We start from the raw sequence: 27,562 nt of genomic DNA, 5'->3' as shown, positions 1-27,562 counted from the left end.
CTATTTATTATGAAATTTAACAAAATGAGAGACAAACCCACCAAGCAGAATTTTCAGATTTATTTGTTCTTTTTTATAAGTCCATTTCTAAGTCTCGACTTTGCATATTATAGCAGCCAAGACAAACTTTTCAGAGTACCACAATGCAAGACAATTAAAAAAAAAAAATTGTAATAGCTAGATTTTTTTAATATAAAGGGGTTAAACACAAGTACTTTAGATTATTTACAGAATCATGCTAGGAAATTTTTATTTTTTAAAAATGTATACAGTACTGAGTACAATGAACACCAATATGGTAGACATGGATAAGATAAACAATTAGTGATAAAATATTTAAGGCTTGACTGTATAGAAAATAATGGTAATTAATACTTAAATGTGATGATATCAAACGTATATACACACAAGTGTGGGAGATGTGACAGGAGCTGTAGAGTACTGTGCAAAAGTTTTAGCCCACCTGAGCAAATTGTGTTTAAAGCTATTTATCTGGGGAAGATTTTAAAACCATTGAATGCCTTTTCAGATCACACCAAGATATTAGTTTGGGCCTCCATTCATCGTGAAACTGCTGCAGTATAAGAGGAAACGCACTGGAACATGCAGTTACTTTTTTTTTTTTAAATAATCGACTCTACCTGCCTGCCCTGCTGTTCTCTAGTGTTTTTCGCATCCAGATAAAGAGCTGAGACTTTTGCACAGTACTGTAGAATAGAAAGGTAGAGCCTGAACTTTTTGCAGTGGGATCGACTGATTTATGTACACCAGCATTCTCCCCCATTCACCCCAAATTACTGTGTGTTTTTGGCACATCATTTTAACCCTATGATCTTTCAAAAGGTTTGTAGCTTAATAATAAATGCCAAAAAAGTAGTATAAAAGGAATGACTATTTTCATCTAAACCAGAAGATAGAAAACGATCTTGGACTTGGTCCGTGCTCTAAAAGGTCTCAGCGTATGAGTTTATAACCACTGCATAACATCTAATGTCCAAAAAAAATTAGCTGCCAAGAACTATAGCCTTTTTACTGTCCAATAATTAGACTGAATGTTTTCTCTTTTTTTTTTTTTTTAGCCACAAGGCCTCAAAGTGCTGCAAAAACTGTCTTTGGATGTCTCTACCATGTCCTCACCCCACTCTCTCTAAAACTCCATGCCGAGGTAGAGAGAGACAACAAGTGATAGTGCGAATAAAAACAACGACATCGGGACGAGGTGAGCAGAGAAGGAACTGACCAGGTTCAGATGAGCGAGATACGGATGGGGATGCTGGGAGACTCGTTCCGGGGGGGCGAGTGCTGAGTCACCAGGTGCTCCACAACGGTGTGTTTAGACATGTGCTTCATCAGATAGGTCTCCTGGAACAGGGGGAAAATCATTGGTATGGTTGTTGGTACCAGATGGACTGGTCTGAGCTTAGTAAATCAAATCAGCACTCTGTACAACTGTGGGGAGTTGAAAAGCGTGATTAGTTGAGTTATTATTATCCTCCCTGGCAGTTCAATCCAATTTTCCTCTGACACCGTTCTGTAAAAACTTTAGGACAAATTAATCAGAAATTAAATAAAAAGTCGGGGTGACAGAGCCTTCAAGCTGAAGAGAAATTCTCTTCACTCAAATATTTGATGGTAAGAACATTTTTTTTAATCGAATTTGCTAAAAATGCTGATCGATAGAATAAATGTAGAGAGAAATGATTATAGTTAAGGTACATACGGAGGTGTAGGCTCGGCCACACATGCTGCAGCAGTACGCCTTGGCGTTTTTGATGGCGTGAGCAGCTAAGTGGATCTGCAGAGAGGCGGAGTCAGAGTAGGCGCGATAGCAGTTGGAGCACTTGTAAGGCTTGTCTTTATTGTGGGACCTCTGGTGAGACTGCAAGACAAAAGAGGAGAGAGAAACATTAAAATTTTACACCATTTGTATGCGTTACTCACCTATTGTACAGATGCTGTTTAAAAGCATATTACTGGTTTTCAAATTCATTAAGACATTTATTTCTGAACCGTGTAATATTACACTCAGCGTCATGAAAGGAGGAATAATTCCCCTCTTTTCTACAAACCTTAAAAAGTGTGTTTTAGGGACATCACTGTACCAGATGAACAGTTTGAGATTATGCCTCACCTGCAGATTGGAAAGTTGCGTGAAGGCTTTATCGCAGCCCGGCTGGATACATTTATATGGCCGGTCACCCGTGTGGATTCTGCAGATGTATTTCAGAGAAATGACAAACAAGGTGATAATTACTGATTTTTGAATTTCTAGGAAAAAGGGCAGGTTTATTATTAAAAGGTCCATAAAGGAGTTTTACTAAGAATCTTTTGTGAAAGGAATCTGTAGCTGTGTCAGAAAATACAAAAAGTGAATGTAATGCTTTAAAATGAATATTTTGTTATCAAACTATCGATAAATCGCAGTGTCCGGATCTCGAAAAAAGGCAGCCTTGCCCCGGGGCTAATCTTGCATGACTCCATGCTTGTTTACTCAATGCAACTGGACATTAAGTTCACGAATTTCTGAGAAATCACACTAAAAGTGACAGTGGGTGATGTTTGTGCAAACAAAACAGGTAGATTTCATGTGGTTCTTGCAGGATTCAGTAAGTTAAATTTTAGACTTAAGACCATTATGAAAAATTTTTAGACCAACACGAAGCATTACAACCTGCCCTACCCCCGCCCTTCCCAAAAAAAGACAATCGAGTTCAATTCTCAAAACAAAGTCATTTGTATTGGCAAACTGACTATCAGGGATACAAACTGATTGTGTGCTTATTTGTGTCATATGGCAACATTAGTACAACATTAGTACATTATGTCACATAGCAACAAAAGTACAAGACAATAGAGTGATAAAGGGCATTTGTGCAGTAAATGCAGTCTGTAGGGGTTTGGGTTTTTTCCCCTAACTGCAACAGAACTCATTTAAAAACTTTTGGTTAGTGGTGTTCTGGTAATAAAACAGCGTTATTATATAATGCACTGTTGTCAGATGATGACTTTCTTGATTGCTCATGTGAACCCCATGCTGCAAACCACAGCATCGCAGACCTCCACTTGCTGTAGCAACCATTTCAACCATATTAATAGTTAAAACATACGTAGTAGCCCCGTAGCACACTTGCTTCCAGTTAAACAGCAAACTCACGCAAGGCGGCAGCGATTTACTAATGAAATCAAGTCATACCTTGCGAGAGGTAAACAAGGGAGACAGCAGGTTTTTAAGCAGTAGCGGAGCAAACAGGCCATTTGAGACAGAGGTGTAAAATCATTGCAAAATATGAGTGCAAAATTAATAAAGCCAGGAAAGACAGAATTGGGGAGAGAATAATATATTAAAAAAAAAGAGCACTGTTCGAAAGCTGAATACGCTGACTGGACTCATGCGCTCCATGTTGTCATGGTAATGTTGACGACATGTAATGTGCACGCTAAGATTGTCTACAGTGCAGGGGCTTCAAAGTTTGGGAGAATAGCAGGGTACAAATAATTTACAGCAGGGTGCAAAATGGTAAAATGTCTGCCAATTGTTTAAAATTGAGTGATATGTTAAATATTAAGTTATTACTGAAAAACTATTGATTAAAAAACCAGACACTGAGAACTGGTCCTATAAACAACTTTACCAATATAAAAGATTACCAGGACTACAAAAATGCAGAAAAATAGGCTTTACTTATCCAAATGCACCTGTTGGTTCAAAAGTTAAAGTGCAGAGAACCTCACAGCACAACATGAAGTTACCTTAAAATATAATATAAATGCCTCAGCTTTCATGTAAGAAAAAAAACTATTAATACTAGTGCTGTGTGCAGGCAGTCTCTCCTGAAGACTAAATTAAACAATAATTATAAACTAATAAAATAAATGGCTCAGGCTTCATAGAAGAAAAAAACAATTTGAACAGAATCTCACAGTATGATGCTGAAGCTGCCTAAACAATGGGAAATAAAATACCATTTTGGCAAAAACGTTGGCATCCATTAATTTCTCGTATTAAGTAAAAAAAAAAAATATGTTGCCAGATACTGCTGACGTTTTACAGCCCAAAATATGTTCAAAACCCGCCAAAATGCACTTGAAACCGCCCAATCTGGCAACACAGTAATGGCTGCACTCATGTCGAGGATGTAAACAAAGTTGATGCGGCAACGGACATACATGACATAGTGGATGTAATTTATGTTCACAACTTTTTTTGCTGTCAGAAATATTTAATATTAAATTTTGTGACTCGACTGACAATAGCCGGCGGCATAACAAGCCACAGACGGCAATTTGCCGCCGGTGCCCGGCTACTTTTGAGCCCGCTGACAGTGTGAAAGCTCTCTGCGCTAATGTGAGCGGCTATTTAACCAACCATTCCAGCCCAACACGGCTCCTTTTAGTGATAGTGTGCTTCAGCCTATTGCTCGCAGAACGTTCTCGTTTTTCATACTTACGGCGGTGCTTGAAAGTTTGTGAACCCTTTAGAATTTTCTATATTTCTGCATAAATATGACCTAAAACATCAGATTTTCACACAAGTCCTAAAAGTAGATAAAGAGAACCCAGTTAAACAAATGAGACAAAATTATAATACTTGGTCATTTATTTATTGAGGAAAATGATCCAGTATTACATATCTGTGAGTGGCAAAAGTATGTGAACCTCTTTACTCACTATTATTCGACGCGCTATCCACACTCTTCATCGCACTGCCAACACAACCGCTAACCTTCTCTGACGGCCACAGACTGCATAAACTCGGCGGGAACTTAGAAGGTAGAACTACGGTAGGCGTAGTGAACAAACTGGACCGTTGCATACTTGCCGCGATCATCGGTGATTGAAGTTTTTTAGCAGGCAGACAACGCAACCGGCACATTTTTTATTAATGTTCTGCAGGCACTTCTAGGAATGGACTGAGCGGATGTAAGAATTTTAGACTTGGATAAATTAAATTTTAGACCTGGGATGAAAATGTGTGTTTTTTAGACATTTTAAGGCCTAAAATTTAACTTTCTGGATTTTAGACTTTTTTAGACCCCGCGGGAACCCTGACTAATAATAAATCTGATTCGTCACCATCAAAACGACTACATGGGAATTACTGAAACAAAAAGAAACCCGTTTATTTAATAGATGACGTGATCTGACATTTAGACAGTTCACCTAGTCCTCTATTATCACCCACTTCATATTTTCTTTCAATAAGTACACTTATTCAGTGTACATTTTATTTTTCTGCATTTACTGAGGTACATGTAAATATTTTCTCTGTATTTTGCAGCAGCCAGCTGAGAATAAAAATCCACAAACCAATCTGTGTTTCCAGTGTTCTCTGGCTGGTGGTGCGCTATCGGCAGTGACCGGGACTGTCATGAACTAGCATCTGTTTCTCATCTTGGGGGCTCAAAAAGATGACCATGATAATCATCTGCCCCTTAATCCGCCATACAAGAATCAGAATTCTCTCCAAAACATGATTCCATATCGAGACTGATCCAACCACTGCTGTGCACATGAACGAAATTGTTACACGCGTGACTTCACGCACCCCTTCGGGATTCTCCATCAATTTATGGCCTTTTGGATCAGCTATGATTTGTGATTTGAAGACACTGCAACACCCATGAGATCAATATCTGGGTTGAAAAAAAAATGTTTTATATAAATCTAAGACTTTTTTTTTTTTTTATTTAAACACCAAACTTGACCGCTCTCTCTCTCTTTTTTTTTTTATACATTCAGGGGCGGAGCTAAGGGGTGGCCACCCCAGGGCCGGACAATAAAATTTATAAAACCGATATGTCCCACCAAATGTTAGTTCCGCCCACTGGATTTTTGTTCCGCCTATTTGGTTTCTGCAGGGATGCATATTACCGTAGCACACAAACATTTCGTGCGTTCAAGCAGCAGGTGGATGAGCAGGTTGTCGTCACGGTGGTGGTATCAGATAGTCATGCTCTAGTCCGACAACATAACCTACGGTACGTGAACATGCGATTAATTTGGGAGGCAAGTTATTCATCTCTCATACTCTCCAAGTTCTCTCACTTTGTAGACCTACAGTTACAATTCTGTCCTCAGACAATTCAGAGTTCCAGAAACCTCCACTCTGTCCGGAGTTTTCGAAAGTATCCGTTTTCAGTGACTGAAACCTTCGTTTACATGTAAATGCAACCGTATAGATAGATATGCGTCTTTATAGATATCCGGCTACAGTGGGATTTGCGCTGTGCGCACACGTACTGGACAGAAAGATCCAAGCAGGCATCGAAAAGCCTTCAAGCGTACTTGATGTGACGAAAATACTTGAGCCAAATCGTGAAGTTTTCCATGAACTATTCAGGTTGTATAGAATCGCAGTCACCATCCCTGTGAGCACAGCTTCATGTGAAAGAAGTTTCTCTGCACTGAAACTCATTAAAACGTACTTGAGGTCAACGATGGGTGACAGTAGGTTGAAGAGCTTAGGCTCGCTCAGTGTGGAGTCTCGCCGAGCCAAACGCCTAAACTTGGATGAGTTTGTGAATCACTTTGCTCGCTCTAACCGCAGAATACAACTTTAAAGTTTGTCTGTTACATGAAAATATAGGAGGAGATGTTGTGCGTTACTGGTGGGAGTACACATTGATTAATAATTGTCACACTCATACATTCTCTCAACACACACTCTCCCCTACCCCTCTCTCTTACACACACCACATTTCTATATTTACATGTAACACACTCACTCATACACAACACTTATGCACTCTCTCAACACACTATCTCACTCTCTCACACACGACTCATGTACTGTCTTAACACTATCTCTCAACACACACTGTCTTTCTCTCACTAGAAGATACAACTCATGCACTCAACACACCCTCTCTTACACACACACACCACTCATGCATGATGCACTATATTTCTATATTTACATGCAACACACTCACTGGTATACACAACACTCGTGCACTCTGAACACACTCACCCATGCACTACATTTCTATATTCACATATAACACGCACAACACTCATGCACTCTGAACATTCTCTCTCTCTCTCACACACACACACACACCTCATGCACTCTGAACATTCTCTCTCTCTCACACACACACACACACACCTCATGCACTCTGAACCTACACACACTCTCACACACACACACACACACACACACACACACACAACACTCATGCACTCTGAACCTACACACTCTCTCACACACACACACACTCATGCACTCTGAACATACACTCACACAAAACACTCATGCACTCTGAACTAGGGCTGCACGATATATCGAAAATCTATCGTTATCGCAAAATCAAGGCTTGCAATAGACATATCGCAAAAAATACTTAAATTTCGATATACGCCATAATTATTACCATAAATATCACCAATTATTACCATAATAATCTGCGCCATTTGAACATTTTGAATGTCAACAACTGGTTCGGGAAAAGACCGCCCCCTCGGAAGTAATTGCAATGCATGGCCTACTGGTTTAATAGAGAGTGAAGTCGTGATGGCTGAAGGTGGTAGCGAGCCAAGCTTGTGCGAGGAACTGGTGCCAAAACGAAAAGGCACGTCTTTGATTTGGAAGCATTTTGGTTTCAAGAGAGACGACGTGTTGCAAGCACAGGTATTTTGCAAGACATGTAATACAATGGTAGCAACCACCAGAGGAAACACTACGAACCTCTATAGTCACCTACAGCACAAACAAACCATTGTATGAAGAGGTTCACGCTAGCAATAGTAGCAAACAAGCAGGCGGTACGCAAAGTTTAACACCTAAAATTAAAATAAGTTCAATTGAGCAGAGCTTTGCAGCCGTCACCCCTTATGAAAAACATTCTAAGCGTCATAAGGAAATAACGGGGGGCATCGCACGCTATTTAACAAAGGACATGATCCCTATGAGTGCAGTAAGCGGAGCTGGTTTTGTGGACATGATTGGGATACTTGACCGAAGGTATCAAATTCCCTCGCGGAACTACTTTTCTCAAGTTGCCATCCCACAAATGTACGACGCGTGTCGAAAATCGGTTATGCTTGAATTAAGTGGAGTTGACTACTTCGCGAGTACCACAGACCTATGGTCAAGTCGTAATACAGAGCCCTACACGAGTTTCACGGTCCATTTCCTCACACAAGATTTTGAGCTCAAAACACGGTGCATGGAGACTATGTACTTCCCACATGCACACTAGGGTTGGGCGGTATTACGGTAAGAAGGTATCCCGAGGTATCCAAAAGTACCAACGGTATTGGTCTCATTACCGTCATTTTAAAAAATATATATAATATCTAAATAAATATGGAGTACATGAGGTCATAATATAAAATAATAAATTGAAGATCATCCCGAATAACTGTGTGATCGTATTTTCACTAATTCTATCAATTTCCTAAAGAAGTTCTCATCGCGTGCAGGTCGTTACCATGGCAACCCTGCGTGACATTTGGAGTCTGACGGAAAGTTTCGCAAGAGACTGAGACCGCGGTTGAAAGATGGCAAGTCAAGATAACGAGCTAGTGGCAAAAAAAAAAAAATACAACATCGGCAGTGTGGCAGTATTTTGGTTTCAAACCAAACGAAAAGGGAGAGCCAGCAAACACAGATGAAGCTGTGTGTAAAGTATGTAAGAAGACGGTCACGGCGCGAGAGGGGAACAAGTTATGTTAGATCAAGACAACGTTTTAAGCAAGGTAAGGCCATTTGATTATTAATTTCCCCGCCATGGCATGACGTGGGCCCATATGATTTTGCCTTGTGCAGCTATCACGCATTTGAATTAGGTTCGCCTCATTTGCGCTGAATGGTTTATCGTGCAGTCTAAACGGACTTGGGTGTTGGTCGATTCTTTTTCTTTTCTTTTTTTTTTTTATTTCCCATGCTTGAAAGGGTATGATCCTGCTCATCGTGTACTTTTTTTTTTGATGGAGTAGGTGAAATAGTGCTGCAAATGGCGTTTCAATGCAGACATGTGTAAACGACAGTTGAATGCTATTTTCAAGATGAAGGAAGAGTTGCGTGATGCTTTGAAATATCTCTTAATCCATTCATCAATGCACAAAATTCGCTTTGCTGCTTAATCCATACCACAATGCACACAATTCGCTATGCTGCTTTTAAATAGTACATTTGAGGCATAGGCGCAGGTCTGGACAAGGTCCGCCGGTATAGGCGCACGTTACACAGTAGGCCGAAACAAAATATTTTTTTCTCGGTAATACCGTATACCCCGGGAAAACACAGACAGTTTAAGGCCCAATCCCAATTCTAATTTCTACCCCTTCCCCTCCGCCTTCCCCTTGAAACTGAGCTACAAGGGATAGGGCTTGAAATTCAACCCTTACGTATTGGGATAGCCCTTCAACGATCGCATACGTCATCGCGTACCTCCGTCAGCGTTTACGTTAGCAAAACGCGACCAAATGCGTCATTGGCTGCGACCAGCCGCTACAGTCAGAGGCAGAACCAGAAATCTCTGCTGGCAGGGTGTGATTTGTTAACTAACACCACTGAATGGGATATCTTTGGCGCTTCGTGCACCACATCCGACAGAATGAGGTGTCAGAACACTCATGTAAACAATAAAAGCGAGAATAACAGAACAAAACGTACGCAGTCAAGCAACCGAAAACAATACTCACTCCCAAAGCTTTTTAGCAGCAGCTTGGATTTCAGAAATCGCTGCTCATTCTCAGCTCGAAAGCAAATCAAGCGGCGTGTTTCCTCTGGATAACAACTTAAAACACGTAAATAATGGAGAAAATACATTTATGACAATCTTTCGCCGCGGGAACCGCCATCTTTCTGAAATCCGCATGAAATCTCGCTGAAATCCGCATGGCATTGTGGGAAATCACTCAAACCCCTTCGTTCGGAGTCAGCTCCAGGAAAATCTCCGTTTGGAGGGGTACAGAAGCCCTACCCCTTCCCCTACCCCTCCGCGTTAACTGGGATTGGGATACCCCTTCACGTGAACGCGCAAAATGGAGGGGAAGGGCCAAGGGGTTGGGCCAAGGGGTGAAATGGGATTCGGCCTAAAGGTATCAAAATTTGGATACCACCCAACCCTAATGCACACACTGGGGAAAATATAGCGCTCGGATTGCGTGAAGTATTAGCCAGTTGGAATTTACGCGAAGATCAACAAGTGTGTATAACCACCGATAACGGAGCCAACATAGTGAAGGCCACTGAACTGAACAGCTGGCTTAGACTTCAGTGTTTCGGCCACAGGCTGCACCTGGCCATCGGTAAGTAACCTCGCTCTAACTGCTTGTTTCTATGCATATACTGTATTGTTTGGTGAAAAGGGTCGGCCCCTACAAGAAAGAAAGTAAACTAATTTTTCAATATTAAGAATTTTTATTGCATTGCACGTTATACAGCAGCCTATAGTGTAGTAATTCACATGGAATGCCTCGCTGTTTACGGAGGCTTTGGTCCAGTATCGGTGCGTGTAGGCCTACCACAAGAATTAATACCGTTTATTTTTGTCTCTACAATTTAACATCCCTCCAGCTCGTAGCTCAAATTTTATTCTCTCTGGTTCCAATTCGAGTAGCTGTAACATTATTATGGAGGCTCCCCCTACTGTCATTTACTAGTTAGTGTTTAAGCATCGTCTTGTTCAGATCATTGACGATTGTGGAGGCACGGCATATTCTGTTATATCTACGCACTATGCAAACATACTATGGCTAGTTTCTACTGTTGTTATTTCGATTCTATATTCATTGCAGAATTACCAAATCGCACTTAAGGTGTGTTTAGTGTCTATTTTAATAATCAAATTAGTGATTTTACTTGTAGGGACTAGGGAATGATGTAGGGTTATTTTTTTTGGTTTTTTAAACTTAATCATTCATGTTGCCTACGTTTTTTTCTTCTGCCTTCTCTTTAGAAAACGCAGTAAAAGATGATGGCCGCATTGCTCGAGCAACTGGACTTTGCAAAAAGATAGCGAGTCATTTTTCCCATAGCTGGAAAATGAAAATGGCTCTGAAAAAGGCACAGCAGGAGCACAACCTCCCAGAACACACTCTCATCACAGAATGCCCCACAAGGTGGGGGTCCAGGCAAAAGATGATAGAGTCCTTGAGCAGCACCGGGCTTTATCAGACGTCCTCTCAGAAGACAGAAAGTCCAGGCATTTGGTTCCAACCTGGCAGGACCTGGATGTGCTCGAATCTGTGAATCAGGCATTACAGCCTCTTGAAGAATTCACAGATGCACTCTCAGGTGAAAGTTATGTAAGTGTTTCGTATGTGAAACCAGTTCTTCATCTGCTGAAGACATCCGTTCTGGCCGAGAAACAAGACGACTCTGAATTAACAAGATCCATTAAAATAAAAATTCTGAACTACGTGATCTGTAAATACGATGACTCTGCAACCCAGGAACTTCTGGATATGGCATGCTTCATGGATCCAAGATTCAAAGCAAACTATATACACAGCGACAAAGTTTCACACACAAAGACAAGAGTTATGGCAGAAATGCAAACAACAACATCTGCCCCTCGGACCTGCTTGATCCATCCTGGTGCCCTGTGTCTGGTCGGAGTTTTATCGCCCCACTCCTGTGAAGGACGGCCCCATGAGGACAGTTGAGGGTTATACCTGTTAAAACTGTTAATATTATAGTCAGGCTGTGTTGTTGTTGCCCAAATGAGGATGGGTTCCCTTTTGAGTCTGGTTCCTCTCGAGGTTTCTTCCTCATGTCGTCTGAGGGAGTTTTTCCTCGCCACCGTCGCCACAGGCTTCATCATTGGGGATAGATTAGGGATAAAATTAGCTCATGTTTTAAGTCATTCAAATTCTGTAAAGCTGCTTTGCGACAATGTTTATTGTTAAAAGCGCTGTGCAAATAAACTTGATTTGATTTGACATTGAAGGTGCTTTATATTCTTCATTACACATGCTTATTGCATAATGTTGAAACATGGCATATGACCAATATGTAGTGGGGGACTTTTTTCACTCTGTATTGTAGGAAGGACAGCTGTCTGATACTGGGGCCCAGAGTGTGGATCCACCTTGCACCACTTCAAAGAAAGCAAGAAAATCACTGGGCAGTTTCTTCAAAAAGGCCCCAATCCCCGTTTCACCTTCTGCACAACTGGAACAAGCCATAGAAGCTGAGCTGAACAGCTACTTGCTGTCTCGTACCATAGACAGTGAGGCAGACCCCCTAGCCTGGTGGAGACTACACATGGTGAACTTCCCACAGCTAAAGTAAACTGGCCAGAAAGTATCTGTGCATACCTGCAAGCAGTTCACCTTCAGAAAGACTGTTTAGCACATCAGGGAATATTGTGACATGCGAACGCACATGCTTAAAGCCAAGCAAGGTGAACATGCTTGTTTTCCTTGCCAAAAACTTGCCTTAACGTAAGCGCACACAATTTGTTCTTATAGTATTACGGTAGGTAATCCATGTTGTGGCTGATTTCCCGTTGCACTAGCCGTTTTGGCCAAGAATTCACCATTTATATATTATTTTTATTGATATTTTGTTTTTTGTTTAATGTAATTTCATTTGAATACTTTAAGCTGTTTTCAGGTTTTTGTTTATTGTTGAACATTCATGGATTTGTGGACATAATTGTAGGTGTAGCCACATTTTTCCAAATAAAAATAATAATAGAAACAATGCATTCATTTTTTAATGGCATAGCAGGTACAGTGCAGGATGGTGATTAAAAAATATAATAATATTTTTTGTTAAAAATTTACCGTATTTTTCGGACTATAAGTCGCACTTTTTTCATGGTTCGGCTGGCCATGCGACTTATACTCCGGTGCGACGTATATACGTTTTTTTTTTTTTTCACCGCGGAATAACTGGAGCTGATGCTGAGTCTGACGACAGCCACGCAGAAGAAGAGGAAACGGCGCTTCATCTGCCGCTGGAGGCAGAGTTGTTCAGAAGCGACACCGAGGATGAGGAATTCAATGGATTTGGAGTGAAATCATCAGCTTGATAAACTTGATTGACCTGTGTTTTATTATTAATGATAGGCCTATAGTTATTTAAATAAGTTATGTAGTGATTTTAGGCAGTGCTTAATTTGTGAAGTGGGAGGTCCCAGAATGCAGGAGGTGGGTGGGTCCGATGACTCAAAAAAAAAAAAAAAAAAGGCGGGGGATGGTTTACTATAACTTTACGCACATGCGCTTATTGTGTGTGTAAAATAATAATAATAATAATAATAATAATAATAATAATATCAGACATTATGATCTTAGAAAACGCTTTAGTGACAAACAGTTACAGACAGTAATATGTCGTATTATATTATAAAATATTAATTTTTATTAGTCTATATATTAAATTATATATTACATTTATCTTCTAAAATAACAGACTGTACTCATCACAACCGGTTTATTTCACCATTGGAGATCAGATCACACAAGACATGAGTTAAATGACTCATTTTAAGGATTTAAGTAGGGGATTTAAAAGCGGTTGTTGTTGTTTTTTTTCACTAGATGGTTGTTTTTACTACCGTACCTGTCTTTGGAGATGATATACCTATAGCCTACTTGACCTCTGATTTGATGAAATAAAATTCGACAAAAATGAAGAATGACACTCCTCGATGATGACTACAGCTTTAATAACACAGATGAAAGAGCCATGGGGCGATAATAAGCCCTGCCGGTAAAAATATTCTAAAAGCAAACTGATTAATGCATCAGTAATAGGCTACTAATATTAGTTATAATAATAATAATAATAATAATAATAATATAGGCTATTAGTAATAACGATAGTGATAGTATTAAAGATAGTAGTAGATATTTAAAATAATCAGACTAGGCTACTTACAGGGCAAAGGGCGCGTTATCACTGCTCAGCTGTTCGTTTATTAAATAAACAATGCAGTCACGCAGTAACCACGCGCCGCTTATCAGATACAATCACAGATTCCATGAATAGAATAACCCTTCAAAAAAGTGCGACTTATAGTCCGGTGTGACGTGTATATATGTTTTTTTCGTCTTCATAATGCATTTTTTGGCTGATGGGACTTAAACTCCGGAGCGACGTATAGTCTGGAAAATACGGTACATATCGCAAGTCATATTGCAATCGCAGTAATCAGTAATGTTATCGCATATCGCAATTTTTTCCAATATCGTGCAGCCCTACTCTGAACATACACTCTCTCACGCACACACACAACACTCATGCACTCTGAACATACACTCTCTCTCACACACACACACACACACACACTTATGCACTTAATTTGTGTTTACATGCAACATATCTTCACACACAATCCGTATACTACAGCTCATCTACATCATGTTACATCAGCGTAACACTTTCTCTCACTCACACACACATTTTGTAACTCAACACATTTAGTTTGTACAGTACTTACAATGGACAATATCACAGCACGTTGTATGTACGAGTTAAGTAGACAAGTATTTTCCTTTTCCTGAGCAAAGCACTCTTTATTCAAGCGTGACTAATATCCTTACTACTTCCCAGGTGCCTGGGGCAGGTGATCTTTTAGTTTTTACTTTTGCATTTTAGTAGTGATCGTTAAAATCCTGATGCTTAACTAGAGTAAACAAGTTGGATGGTTTCTTTGTTTTGCAGATGCTTTATGTTCCATAAATAATTTCTGACCTGTTGGCTCACATGGGTTTTGTTCACGAGTTAGGCACCAGAATACAGGAAATCAAATCTAGCTAATTCAAAATTTCCCAGGGGAGGACACCCCCCTTTATTTATTCACAGCATGGCCACCCCTTGTATATCCTTGGCCCCCTTTGGCCACCCCATGTAAAAAAAAATCCTGGCTACGGCACTGTATACATTAGTTATATTTAGGGCGGCACGGTGGTGTAGCGGTTAGCGCTGTCGCCTCACAGCAAGCCCAGCGGCCGGCGAGGGCCTTTCTGTGCGGAGTTTGCAAGTTCTCCCTGCGTGCTCCAGTTTCCCCCACAGTCCAAAGACATGCAGGTTAGGTTAACATAGGACGGCCTTGGGCTGAGGTGCCCAAGAGTGGCGGCGCGTACGTATGCAGCGGCTTTGCTCTCCTGTGATAAACTAGATTTCATTGTACATTTGTGCAGTTACATTCTATTCTACATTTAGTAAGTTACATGAAAGTTTGACAACCACGAGCCTAAAGGTCACAAAGTCCTAAAATTGAGGATAACAGAAGAAATCCTCTGTTTCAATTTCACATCAGAAATAAAATGCATTTATTTGCTCACAAGCTTCTTTGTTTTCCTGATGGTTCACGAAAACTTTTAATAAACTATCCAGTAGGATACGCAGGATAAACGCAGGCTGGATGCTGCCTCAGATTACAGCTTAAGTTAAAAAAAAAACACCTTTAGTGTTCTCGCTTTAAAATAAGACGGAGAAAGAGAGGCTTTGGAGTATTTTTGCTAGTGTTTGACAGGAGAAAAGAGATCACAATTTGCATTGTAATGTACGCAGTTTGAATCAAGTCCATCAGGCAGATAAGAGCGGAGGCTTTGGGCAGCAAAAGTAAAACAAAACTAAACTGCCACGAAAATAAATGAAATGATGCATGCAGATTGAGCTCACCTGGTGTGTTGCTGTAGGTGTGAGAGCTGGCGGAAGGATTTCTCGCAGTAAGAGCAGTGATAAGGCTTCACCCCCAGGTGGATGCGTAAATGCTGCGCCAGGTACGAGGCATTGGCGAACGACTTGGTGCAGTGAGGACACTTGTGAGGCTTGGCCTCCGTGTGCGACTTGGAGTGAATCTGCATATCTGACTTGGAAAAGAAAGTCAGTGGACACACTTTACACCTGGAGGGAAAGCAAAAAAAAAACACACACACACACGGTTGCAAGTTAAAACTCATGCAAAGCACCGGCACCTGGTGTTCATTTTCTGTCACGTAGCACTACACTTGAAAACAGGAAGTGTTGAGTGATGGATATGACCAGCAAAATACTATTTTAACATTTGATAACCCTGAGAACAGAGCTGGGATGCCAAAGCTTAACACATATACAGTATCCTTTATTTTATTATTATTTTTTTTTTTACCTGTATGATTTGCCCTCTTTAGCCGTGATGGTTACAGATGACTGGTCAGCTCCTGACGCCAGGATGGGGTAGGGCACAACCAGCAGAGGACCGGAAGCATTTTCCGCTTTGATCTTCTTGCGGCCTCGTCCTCCGCTTTTTGGGGGTGGTCCTAGCAGTCCCACCAACCCACTGCTGTTTTTAATAGGCTCCGCCCTGACTGCGCCGGCCAACCCTGAGAGGAGGTTTGTGGAAGGTGCTGATCCCTGGCGTATGTGGCTGCTGGAGGATGTGGGCGTGGCCACGGACTCTGTCGTGTTCTGACTGCCGGTACGAGACGATAGCGCTATACCTGATCATCAGAAAGAGCCATGCAATACCTTTAATTCTGCCAACACTTAATAACAAGCAATAACTGGTTAAAGGTGCAATCAGTGACTTTGACCCTGTAAAGCCACGCCCAAAAAACACATTCACACTCACCATAGGCTAGGATGCCTTCCTGGTGCAAGATGCGGCGCTTTTAGTCTTTTGAAATGACAAGCAATTAAAAATGCCCTCATTCTGATGGGTAAAATGTTTGGGGGTTTTTTTCACAAAAGAAAAAAATTCTAATTAGTGTTAATGATTAATAAAACACTAACAATTTGGTCGACTATATTATACAGCTTTCAATCTTCTATTTAGCTGATTTTAATGGAAAAAATAATTTATCTGTGTCACGATTTTAATTCTACACAGGAGGCAGGGTGTAAATATTAAGAGCAATATTTTACACAAAATAGAAGGAACAGTAGTGAGACATGAAAATGCAAGAAACAGAAAATGTTTTGAGAAGACATGTCAGTGGATTTTTTTAACATGTCATTTTCCTTCTCAATAAAGGCATATAAGGTGGAAAAACCTGCTGCGTTTTGTATTTTCTGTTACTAGCCTTGCATTTGTCAGCGATTAATCAATAACGGTTTGTAAATATTCACAATGATCACTCAATGAAAGTAGCTCAAACCTAATTCTGTCTAAAAATCACTTCAGTAACCAACTCAATCCGACCGGTAATAATACAGAACTGAGACACACCCTACTGAATCAGTAAACTCCGTTACCTGACAGATGGTTCGCTCTTGATGGCTGGTCTATAATCTGTCGCAAATGCCAGTCTTCCCACAGTCCTCTTGCTTTTAAGGCCGACTTGTCGTCCAGGTTCAAGTTCACGTCGCCGAGAATGCGTCCTGGGAGAAACGTGAAGGAAAAACAGGTCTGTTTGTAAGAGGGCTTTGTTATAGCGTGTGGCGGTGTTGTAGAAGTGCACTTCTGGGCTAAATGTCAGAATTAATTCTGCCACTGAACCTGTGACTGAAGAAACTAATGATTAAATGTATATTTGGTGTTAATAATCACTGGTGTTTTTGGAAGAGATCTCACAGTTAGTCACTGTGTATGATCAGATGGTTCAGTTGAATACTGACAGATTTTATGGAAAAGTCACTCTCAAAAGCCCAATTACGGAAAAAGGACACTGCGGTTCCTTTTTTGTGTGTGTTATATACACACACACGCATGCATACAAGCAAGTGCAAAATATATTTGTAATAAACTTTTCATTAAATGTTTACCACTGGCTTGTGTTCGTTTTTAAATCGTTAATTAATACCGTGAAATCGTGATTTATTCATTTTTTAATTCAGTAATCATACTATGAAAATGCCAAAATGTATTTCAAGCATCTCTAATCATTGGTGCACTTTGTGTAATAACATGTGAAGAACAGCACTGAAATCTCCATCAAAAACACACGGATTTGATTAATTCAGAAATCGACGACTTCCGGATACACCGGAAGGACTTCGCCCCCTAGTGGCGGCCGTGTTGTATTGCGTTTACATATTGCTTGCAAAGAAAAGTACTGCTACATAATGTGTAATTTAAAATATATATATTTTAAGTTGAAAATTTATTTCCTGTACATATCTGCGGCACATATGACACATCTGTTACTTATACATGCAATTATCAAGCTAGCTAATTATCAAGAACTCCAGCTGTATTCCTGATTAGCTCACATCCGCTAGCTAGCAATTTCATTAAAAAACGTTCTAAATAAATCACTCCTTATTATAACTTATGCATGTTACGAAAATGCGAGTGTTTTTGTAGCAAATATGTGTTTTAAAATACGAAACGGTTAATAACTCACACTTTATGGCTTTTTTTTTTTAAACAAAACGTGTTACTTCCGGTGGCACCCTGAGACAGTCGATTCTCACAGCATTCAAAACGAACGACTTCCGGTTTGTTGTCGTTCGCCGGAAGTAGTGAAAAGAAAATTTTTGCCTACATTTAATTGATGGTCAAAACGTTTATACAGAGTTGTTTTACCAACATTTTTGAAGTAAATTAATGTTTATTACACTTGTTAATAAAAAGGATACAACCAAATATCACCAAGAAGTCTTATTTAAGTCGAGGACTAGCATGTTCGGCTATGGCCAGGACTAATTAAAGACTTTTATTTAAGAATTCTTATATAAATAAATACACATAATACTGCCTGGGGCGGCACGGTGGTGTAGTGGTTAGCGCTGTCGCCTCACAGCAAGAAGGTCCTGGGTTCGAGCCCCGTGGCCGGCGAGGGCCTTTCTGTGCAGAGTTTGCATGTTCTCCCCGTGTCCGCGTGGGTTTCCTCCGGGTGCTCCGGTTTCCCCCACAGTCCAAAGACATGCAGGTTAGGTTAACTGGTGACTCTAAATTGAGCGTAGGTGTGAATGTGAGTGTGAATGGTTGTCTGTGTCTATGTGTCAGCCCTGTGATGACCTGGCGACTTGTCCAGGGTGTACCCCGCCTTTCGCCCGTAGTCAGCTGGGATAGGCTCCAGCTCGCCTGCGACCCTGTAGAAGGATAAAGCGGCTAGAGATAATGAGATGAGATGAATGAGATAATACTGCCTCAGGTGGATATAATCTAAACAGAAGATATTTAGATTACATATCTGAATCAGACCAGAGCTGTTTGTTGTTTCATCCTTAACTTCAACAACAAAACCTTGAATCCTAACACTGAGGATGTGAGCTACTGCTACAGGATAGAACAACATGATGACAAATATATTAAAATACTAATGTTATGCCTCCCCAAACAGCCACTGTATCACATCAGGTTATTATCAGCTAGAACTGTTGGTTTATTAGAAGTATGAAGTGATGTGATTGACACACGATCTCATGCCTGTTACCTGCGACGGAGCTGGACGCGGGTCGGGCGTGCAGGGCCACATCAGGCTGCGTTGGGCTATGAGGAGGAAGGCCAGGCATCTGCTGAAGCTTGGGCACTGCCATGCTGTGCGTCCCACCTTCCGCAGGCGTCGGGGGAACCAGCAAGGGCTGCTGGGATTGAACCGAAGTAGGGGGCAAGTGTGGAGGTCTGATTTTCTCAGCCATCAGCTGCTCTTTGATCTTGTTAATTAGAACAAGGTTGTCCAGCTGAGAACAGTGAACGCAGGGACATTTAAATAGTTTGAGTAACCCTCTACTGGTTCATACCAGCCTAGGAATGGCTGCTTGCTAAGCTGGTACTAGAACAAGCCTGGTACACTGCGGTGATTAAGTAAACAGTTGGCTAAAAATCCAAATTACACAATATTCCGTTTAATCAGAACGTACTCAATCAGCAATGACATTTCTGATGTTGACGTTTACTTCTTTAGATTTGCACTGAAGCGCCGACACTAACGTAGCTAAGAAGTAGTGGAATACTCTCTCCTGCAGAAAGTTTTCTGTAAATATCTGCCTCAAAATGTCCCACAGAACTGCTGATGTAGTTTACATCATACAATATAAAGATGGACGGGGGGGCATCGTGGCTCAGGTGGATAAGGCGCCATACCATAAATCCGGGGACCCGGGTTCGATCCCTCCCCGTCTCTCTCTCCCGCTCATTTCCTGTCTCTACACTGTCCTATCCAATAAAGGTGCAAAAAGCCCAAAAAAATATCTTTAAAAAAAATAATAAAGATGGACAGGACTGACTGTGTTACATTATGGAAGGGCCAGCCATCTTAAAATTACATTTTCTTTTAGTTTAAACTTTTAATATTTACATTAGAAAGATAGATTCCCTGCACTAATTTGGACAAAGTTGTTTATTGTAAAAAAAAAAAAAAAGTGTTATACTTCTTTATCATGACATTTAAAATAAACTTTATGGACAGTCAGGCGTTTATAGTTATGTAAAAGATTTTGGATGAGATCCATTAGCCTTGGAGCGCTAGAGAAAATAAATAAATAAATAAATAAATAAATAGTACATTGTTTTGGTTGACAACATTTGGGGTAACGGGAACATTGTATAAATTAGATTTTTTTTTTACTAAACAACTCCTTTAATTCAAGACTTATGTGAGCACAAGGGCTAAACTGTAATTCTGAGACTCAAATCAACATACAAGAAAGAAATGTGAGATAAAATAAATAGCATTTATCAAAGCTGTAATGCGTCGTTTAGTGATTTAAGTAATGTAATGTAATGTAATATTCATGAATTAAAGCCTCTCACCTGGCCAGGCATTGCAGGGGGTGGAGGCCAGAAGTATGGGTTATTAAACCGTGGCTCAGCCATGCTGGGAAAAAGAAAACAATGCAAACACTCTCGGTTACATTCGGTTCAACATCCAGCCGCTACAGCTTGTTCACCATTATAGTATTCAGACATAGAGTAAGCTCATTTCTTCGATATTAAAACTGCTCTCGGAATACATACAGGAAATGTTTATATTCAACTGCACACGCATCAGGATGGTAAACTAGTATTTATATAATGGTGTGATGTACTGTACGTACTGTTGAGATCAGAGCTCGAGTCTTGTTCAAAGTGTCATGTGAGGTGTTATATGAAAATAACTGACTTTATCACACTTGTTATAGCGGATATAAACAGTCGTCCCGGGGGGGACCCCACCACACCACACAGCTTGTCATGTCATGAATATTTAGCAGGTACTAATATATGAAATCACACACCATATTTTACATGTTTATAACCGGTTAGGCTCTAGGTAGAGTATGTAGAATTTGCTGATGTAGACAGTAACATAACTGATACGAAGATGGAAATGACGTGGTGACCACAAAGAAAAAGTCAGTCATTAGTGTGACCAGTGCAGAACAACACACTCTGTTTCAGTGGTTAATCTATATCTGGAGGGGAAGAAACATCTCTCAGCTACACACATCTTGCAGCTTGCTGAAGTGAAGCAATCCTGGGTAAACAGAGCCCCTCCTCGTCCTCCATCCTTCCCCAAGTCATGACCCTACAAACAAAACTGGCAGCACACCATCACTCATGAGCACAAACCAGCTCATGTAAAAGCCCCTGAAAGAAACACGCATGTGCATTTACACAAAGTCGTCACATAACGCAGTCTAAAAAAAAAAAAACCTAAAAAACCAAAAGAACCTTCCCCTCGAGTTCCAACAGGAAGTGAAACAGACACTCAACCACCATTAAGAAAACATTCTGCAAAAGTCTGGGGTTCATACGCCTGGACATATCATCTTTATTATTTTTGGCTTGTGCAAATGAACTCCTCTGTGCAGACCCCTCGTCAAACAGCCTTCAACCCGGAGCATGCTGCCAAAACATGCACGGCCTCGCGTTGCGGGGCAAAAAAAAAAAAAAAAAGAATCCATAATGCCTGAAAGCGATATTCCTCAAATAATCCAGGCTTGTGGAAAGATTTTTAGAAGGCCGAGTTATTTCTCAGAGAGAAGTGGTGAACGGAGCTATGACTGCAAGCTAATGCACATTATCTTGTATATTAAACTCATTTTCACACTTGGGCTGCATAGACAAAAATAGCTTAATGACCATGCTGCGATTGTGTTGCACGTTACACACTTGAGCACTGCAACTTGTGATGACACATTTACACTTGTGTTCATACTCGGTATGTGACTGTCCATTTCCCATCTAAATACTGTCCATGATACAGAGACAAGGTAAAGCGACGGATACAAATCATAGCTAAAAAAAAAAAAATCCTGTACTGCGTGTGGTCCGACGTTTTATCAGTTCCCCACTCACTACTTTAGAAAACTTGGATCACATAACGTCGGTTTCATCTTATCCCGTCATATACAAAAATCTTATTAAACAGAGACATTATGCAGAAAAATAAATCTTGGAAGGAAGGAACAGAGCTCATGAGTGGGTCTGGTGAGAATACGGCACTAGTACACGTAGTGACACTGACTACTTTTAGACACATTAATACCAGAAAAACAATCCATTTCAGAAAGTATGACATCATAAGAGTGAATATAGTTCACATAATATTGAATGCGAGATCAGTAAAACAGACGATATAAATCGCCCAGCCCTTTCCGACAGCAACATGATAGATTGTTGTACGGAAAGGAAAGCAATGTTAATGTTACAAGTGTATCTTATGGCATAACCTCGGTTTCATCTTATCCCGTCATATACAAAATCTTATTAAACACAGACTTATGCAGAAAAATAAATCTTGGAAGGAAGTAACAGCGTTCATGAGTGGGTCCGGTGAGAATACGGCGCTAGTACACGTAGCTTGTTTTGTTTACAAAACCAAGCACTTAACATGGATACAACTTGAGCAGAAGTGGAATGGATAAATCATATAGTGGATGTAGGTTATACCGTACATTTTGGTTACTACACTCAGTCGAGTTTATTTGTATAGCGCTTTTAACAATAAACATTATCGCAAAGCAGCTTTACAGAATTTGAACAACTTAAAATATATGAGCTAATTTTATCCCTAATCTGTCCCCAATGATGAAGCCTGTGGTGACGGTGGCGAGGAAAAACTCCCACAGACGACATGAGGAAGAAACCTCGAGAGGAACCAGACTCAAAAGGGAACCCATCCTCATTTGGGCAACAACAGACAACATGACTATAACATTAACAGTTTTAACATGAAGTCAGCTTCGTTGATCCTATAAACTACATAAATTCACTAGAATTTAAAAAGAAAAAAAAGCTGGCCAGGCCACACCCACACACGACAGACTATAGCCACAAGTGATACTGACTACTTTTAGACACATTAATACCAGAAAAACAATCCATTTCAGAAAGTATGACATCATAAGAGTGAAAATAATTCACATAATATTGAATGCGAGATCAGTATTGCAATAACAATGAACAAACGATATATCGCCCGGCCCTTTCTGACAGCAACATGATCGATTACTGTATGGAAAGAAAAGCAATCTTACGTTCAGACCCATTCAAGGAATTTTGCAACAAATGAAGCTTAAATGTTGTGAAAACAAACAAACAAACAAATCTGCACAGAAGGTCACCATGTAACAGTTCTATGTTATTATCATCATCTCATTATCTGTAGCCGCTTTATCCTGTTCTACAGGGTCGCAGGCGAGCTGGAGCCTATCCCAGCTGACTACGGGCGAAAGGCGGGGTACACCCTGGACAAGTCGCCAGGTCATCACAGGGCTGACACATAGACACAGACAACCATTCACACTCACATTCACACCTACGCTCAATTTAGAGTCACCAGTTAACCTAACCTGCATGTCTTTGGACTGTGGGGGAAACCGGAGCACCCGGAGGAAACCCACGCGGACACGGGGAGAACATGCAAACTCCGCACAGAAAGGCCCTCGCCGGCCACAGGGCTCGAACCCAGAACCTTCGTGCTGTGAGGTGACAGCGCTAACCACTACACCACCGTGCCGCCCCTCTATGTTATTGTATGGAAAGAAAAGCAAATCTTAAACGTTACAAGTGTCTCTTATGTTCAGACCCATTCAAGGAATTTTGCAACAAATGAAGCTTAATTGCTGCGAAATAAAAAACAAAATCTAATCTGCACAGAAGAAGAAGGGGGTCAGCATGTAACATTTCTATAGGCCTAGGAGCTGAATGTATAACCAGGTTATAGTGCTATACAAACCCAAACAAAGCCTGGATTAGGAATAAAGACAGACCTGGAAATCTTTAAAGTGAAATCAAATCAATGATGCAACCAACAGCGTGCTTTATTTTTGTTAAATATCACAGAGAGAGAGAGAGAGAGAGAGAGAAAGAGAGAGGGTGCAGGGCTCGAGCATGGCAACACACCACCACTGAAATCAGAAATCCGTGTCAAAATATATACACACATGCAAAAATATTGGCAACCTTTTGTAACATACATACACTCCCCGTCCTCTCCGACTGTCCCGATTATCGCCTTAAAATCCCCGACGAAACCCGAGATCACAACTTGGGCTACTTAACTTTTCTCCTTTTAATCTATCGGCATCTTGGAAGTTTTATCGTCACCTTTTTGTTAACACACAAATAAAACGCAAAGTCAAAAAAGCGCATGAAAAACAAACCGTGCTTTGGAGTCTGGAGGAAGAAAAGCGCGCTGCGCACCGAGCCTGGGCCGCCTCTCCCACATTCTCAGACAGTTTTATTAAAAAATTCAGACAAAAGGAAAACAAAAATGGCAGCCTGTCTTTATTTTTATAAAGGAACCAGACGCCATATTCTGCAGATCCACCACATCTGCACGCACAAACCAGCGGTGAGAACTGAACGGCTCGCGCGACACCTTAAAGAAGCCATGCGTTTATTTGCATTAAGAGCCTCGAATGATTGTTTACTTAGAGCTGCAGGTTTGAATAGCCCGGCTCCAAGAGGGGGGAAAAGAGTGAGAGAGGGAGAGAGAGAGACGGAAGAAAAAAAAACACGAGACTTCCTTCAACAATCATGCCGCACAAAATCGAGAAGAGGAACAGCACGCAGACTCCGGGCTGGATTTTTCCCCTTAAAATTCAATTAACTATAATAGCCAAATAACATCCGGTAATTATCACAGCTGGACAACACACTATTATAACGCACTACAAAAAAACAAAAAATCCACATGTCAGACGCTTGTGTTCAGCCATTCCCCTGCTTTAGATTTTCTTTTTCTTTTTTTTTTATTTGAACTTTTCCGAGCTCTGGGATAACTCCGACAAATCCCACAACACCGTGCGCAAAATGCGCAAAATAACAAACGCGCCACTAATCAAAGAGACACGAACTCACCCCCCACTGGGTCAATCCTCAATCAATGGAGGGGGGTTTTTAATTTAAAAAAAAAAAAAAAAGAAAGGTAAAGATCTTCTTTCAGCTCGCTTTCAGTCGGAGTTCAGACCTTCCGGGTCGCCTACTGTTCACTTCTGGGTGCTGCAGGCACAGAGCTCAAACTCATCACCACCACCATGATATCGGTTCAACTCCGAAAAGAGTCAAATGATGTCACAAAAGGCCAAAAAGAATATCCGTGCATGCAGATTTTTCATTCAGTTTCATTTTGTGTGTGTGTGTGTGTGTGTGTGTGTGTGTGTGTGTTAATAAAAGGACTTGTGTAAACATTCATTTTGCAATAATAATAATAATTCTAACAAAAAAACACCCCTATTGATACCTTAAACATGTTTTAAATAAACACAGCATTGACCTCCTCATGTGAAAGATACAGCCAAGTGCAAAAGTTTGCATACACTTTCACCTGTGTGCAGATGCAAATTTAATTCACAGAAGCAAATCTGTGTTAACACCAAACAGATGTAAAGACGAGAACAAGTGCTCAAACAGACTGTGTGTTTTATATATATATATATATATATATATATATATATATATATATATATATATATATAAATACATATACACACCGTGGGGGGAAACCCACCCACCCAGACACAGAAAGGCCCCTGCCAGCCACTGCACTCGACCCCAGAACCTTGTTGCTGTGAGGTGACAGTGCTAACGCACCGTGTGTGTGTGTGATTATGAAATAGAAATATATTTTTAAATGTATTTATTTTCACCTAGAAATCATGAGGAATGTAAACTTTTCTCTTCAATTGTACTCCAGGTCCAAACAGCGCCCCCTTGAGGACACCAGCCCAGTGACACGAAATGGTACAGATTATTCGCTTCCTGTTTGATTTACATTTATTCACTCCATCCATTATCTGTAGCCACTTATCCTGTCCTACAGGGTCGCAGGCAAGCTGGAGCCTATCCCAGCTGACTATGGGCAAGAGGCGGGGCACACCCTAGACAAGTCGCCAGGTTCTTGTAGGGCTAACACAGACGTTCACAGTTAATTTAGAGCCACCAGTTATCCTAACCTGCATGCCTTTGGACTGTGAGGGAAACCGGAGCAAACACATGTGGACACGGGTAGAACATGCAAACTCCACACGGAAAGGCCCTTACTGGTCACTGGGCTCAAACCCAGAACCTTCTTACTGTGAGGCGACAGTGCTAACCACTACACCACCGTGCCGCCCCCATTTAGTCACTCATTAAGTTCATATAAAGCAACTTCACTTTTAGAAAAATAGGGCACTAAATAAACAACCATTCTTTGTCTCTGGGGTGGTGCTGCTGCCAAAAGTTCATCTTTTATACCTTTACTGAGAAAACTGTAGTGTATGATGCAAACTTTACTGTAAAAGGTCATTATAGTTCAGTTATATACCGTAATGTTCATTCCATCCATCCATTATCTGTAGCCGCTTATCCTGTGCAGGGCTGCAGGCGAGCTGGATCCTATCCCAGTTGACTACGGGCGAAAGGCGGGGTACACCCTGGACAAGTCGCCAGATCATCACAGGGCTGACACACAGACACAGACAACCATTCACACTCACATTCACACCTACGCTCAATTTAGAGTCACCAGTTAACCTAACCTGCATGTCTTTGGACTGTGGGGGAAACCGGAGCACCCGGAGTGAACATGCAAGCTCCATACAGAAAGGCCCCCTTCGGCCACTGGGCTCGAACCCAGAACCTTTTTTGCTGGGAGGCAACAGTGCGAACCACTACACCACCATGCCACCCCTATTGTAATGTTATACTATATAATCACAATTCCAGGTGAAATAGCGTATATATTAAAAAGATACACACTAAGGCCCAATCCCAATTCTAATTTCTACCCCTCCCCCTTCCCCTCCCCCTTCCCCTTGGCCCTTCCCCTTGAAACTGAGCTACAAGGGATAGGGCTTGAAATTCAACCCTTACGTATTGGGATAGCCCTTCAACGATCGCATACGTCATCGCGTACCTCCGTCAGCGTTTACGTTAGCAAAACGCGACCAAATGCGTCATTGGCTGCGACCAGCCGCTACATTCAGAGCCAGAGGCAGAACCAGAAATCTCTGCTGGCAGGGTGTGATTTGTTAACTAACACCACTGAATGGAATATCGCTTCGTGCACCACATCCGACAGAATGAGGTGTCAGAACACTCATGTAAACAATAAAAGCGAGAATAACAGAACAAAACGTACGCAGTCAAGCAACCGAAAACAATACTCACTCCCAAAGCTTTTTAGCAGCAGCTTGGATTTCAGAAATCGCTGCTCATTCTCAGCTCGAAAGCGAATCAAGCGGCGTGTTTCCTCTGGATAACAACTTAAAACACGTAAATAATGGAGAAAATACATTTATGACAATCTTTCGCCG

General features: G+C 41.0%; 1 protein-coding gene across 7 annotated transcripts; it reads right to left on the bottom strand.

Annotated features, from left to right (window-relative positions):
* Window positions 1–45: 45 nt before the first annotated feature.
* On the bottom strand, window positions 46–25,269 carry znf362a (zinc finger protein 362a). 7 transcript variants are annotated; one of them, XM_060910822.1, is made up of 10 exons: window positions 25,125–25,269; window positions 21,206–21,354; window positions 20,589–20,652; window positions 19,270–19,516; window positions 17,144–17,269; window positions 16,059–16,389; window positions 15,590–15,814; window positions 2,132–2,210; window positions 1,721–1,879; window positions 46–1,362 (listed from the first exon to the last, which is right to left on the bottom strand). In XM_060910822.1, the coding sequence occupies exons 2-10, from the start codon at window positions 21,262–21,264 to the stop codon at window positions 1,246–1,248; spliced, it is 1,407 nt and encodes a 468-aa protein (XP_060766805.1). In that variant the 5' UTR covers window positions 21,265–21,354; window positions 25,125–25,269; the 3' UTR covers window positions 46–1,245. The 7 variants fall into 7 exon arrangements, with proteins under 7 accessions (XP_060766805.1, XP_060766807.1, XP_060766803.1 ...); XM_060910824.1 differs by lacking the exon at window positions 21,206–21,354; XM_060910820.1 differs by lacking the exons at window positions 21,206–21,354; window positions 25,125–25,269 and adding an exon at window positions 24,425–25,114.
* Window positions 25,270–27,562: the final 2,293 nt, after the last annotated feature.

This window comes from Neoarius graeffei, chromosome 26 (assembly GCF_027579695.1).
Source record: "Neoarius graeffei isolate fNeoGra1 chromosome 26, fNeoGra1.pri, whole genome shotgun sequence".
Taxonomy (NCBI): domain Eukaryota; kingdom Metazoa; phylum Chordata; class Actinopteri; order Siluriformes; family Ariidae; genus Neoarius; species Neoarius graeffei.
This window is presented reverse-complemented; position numbering and strand designations above follow the sequence as displayed.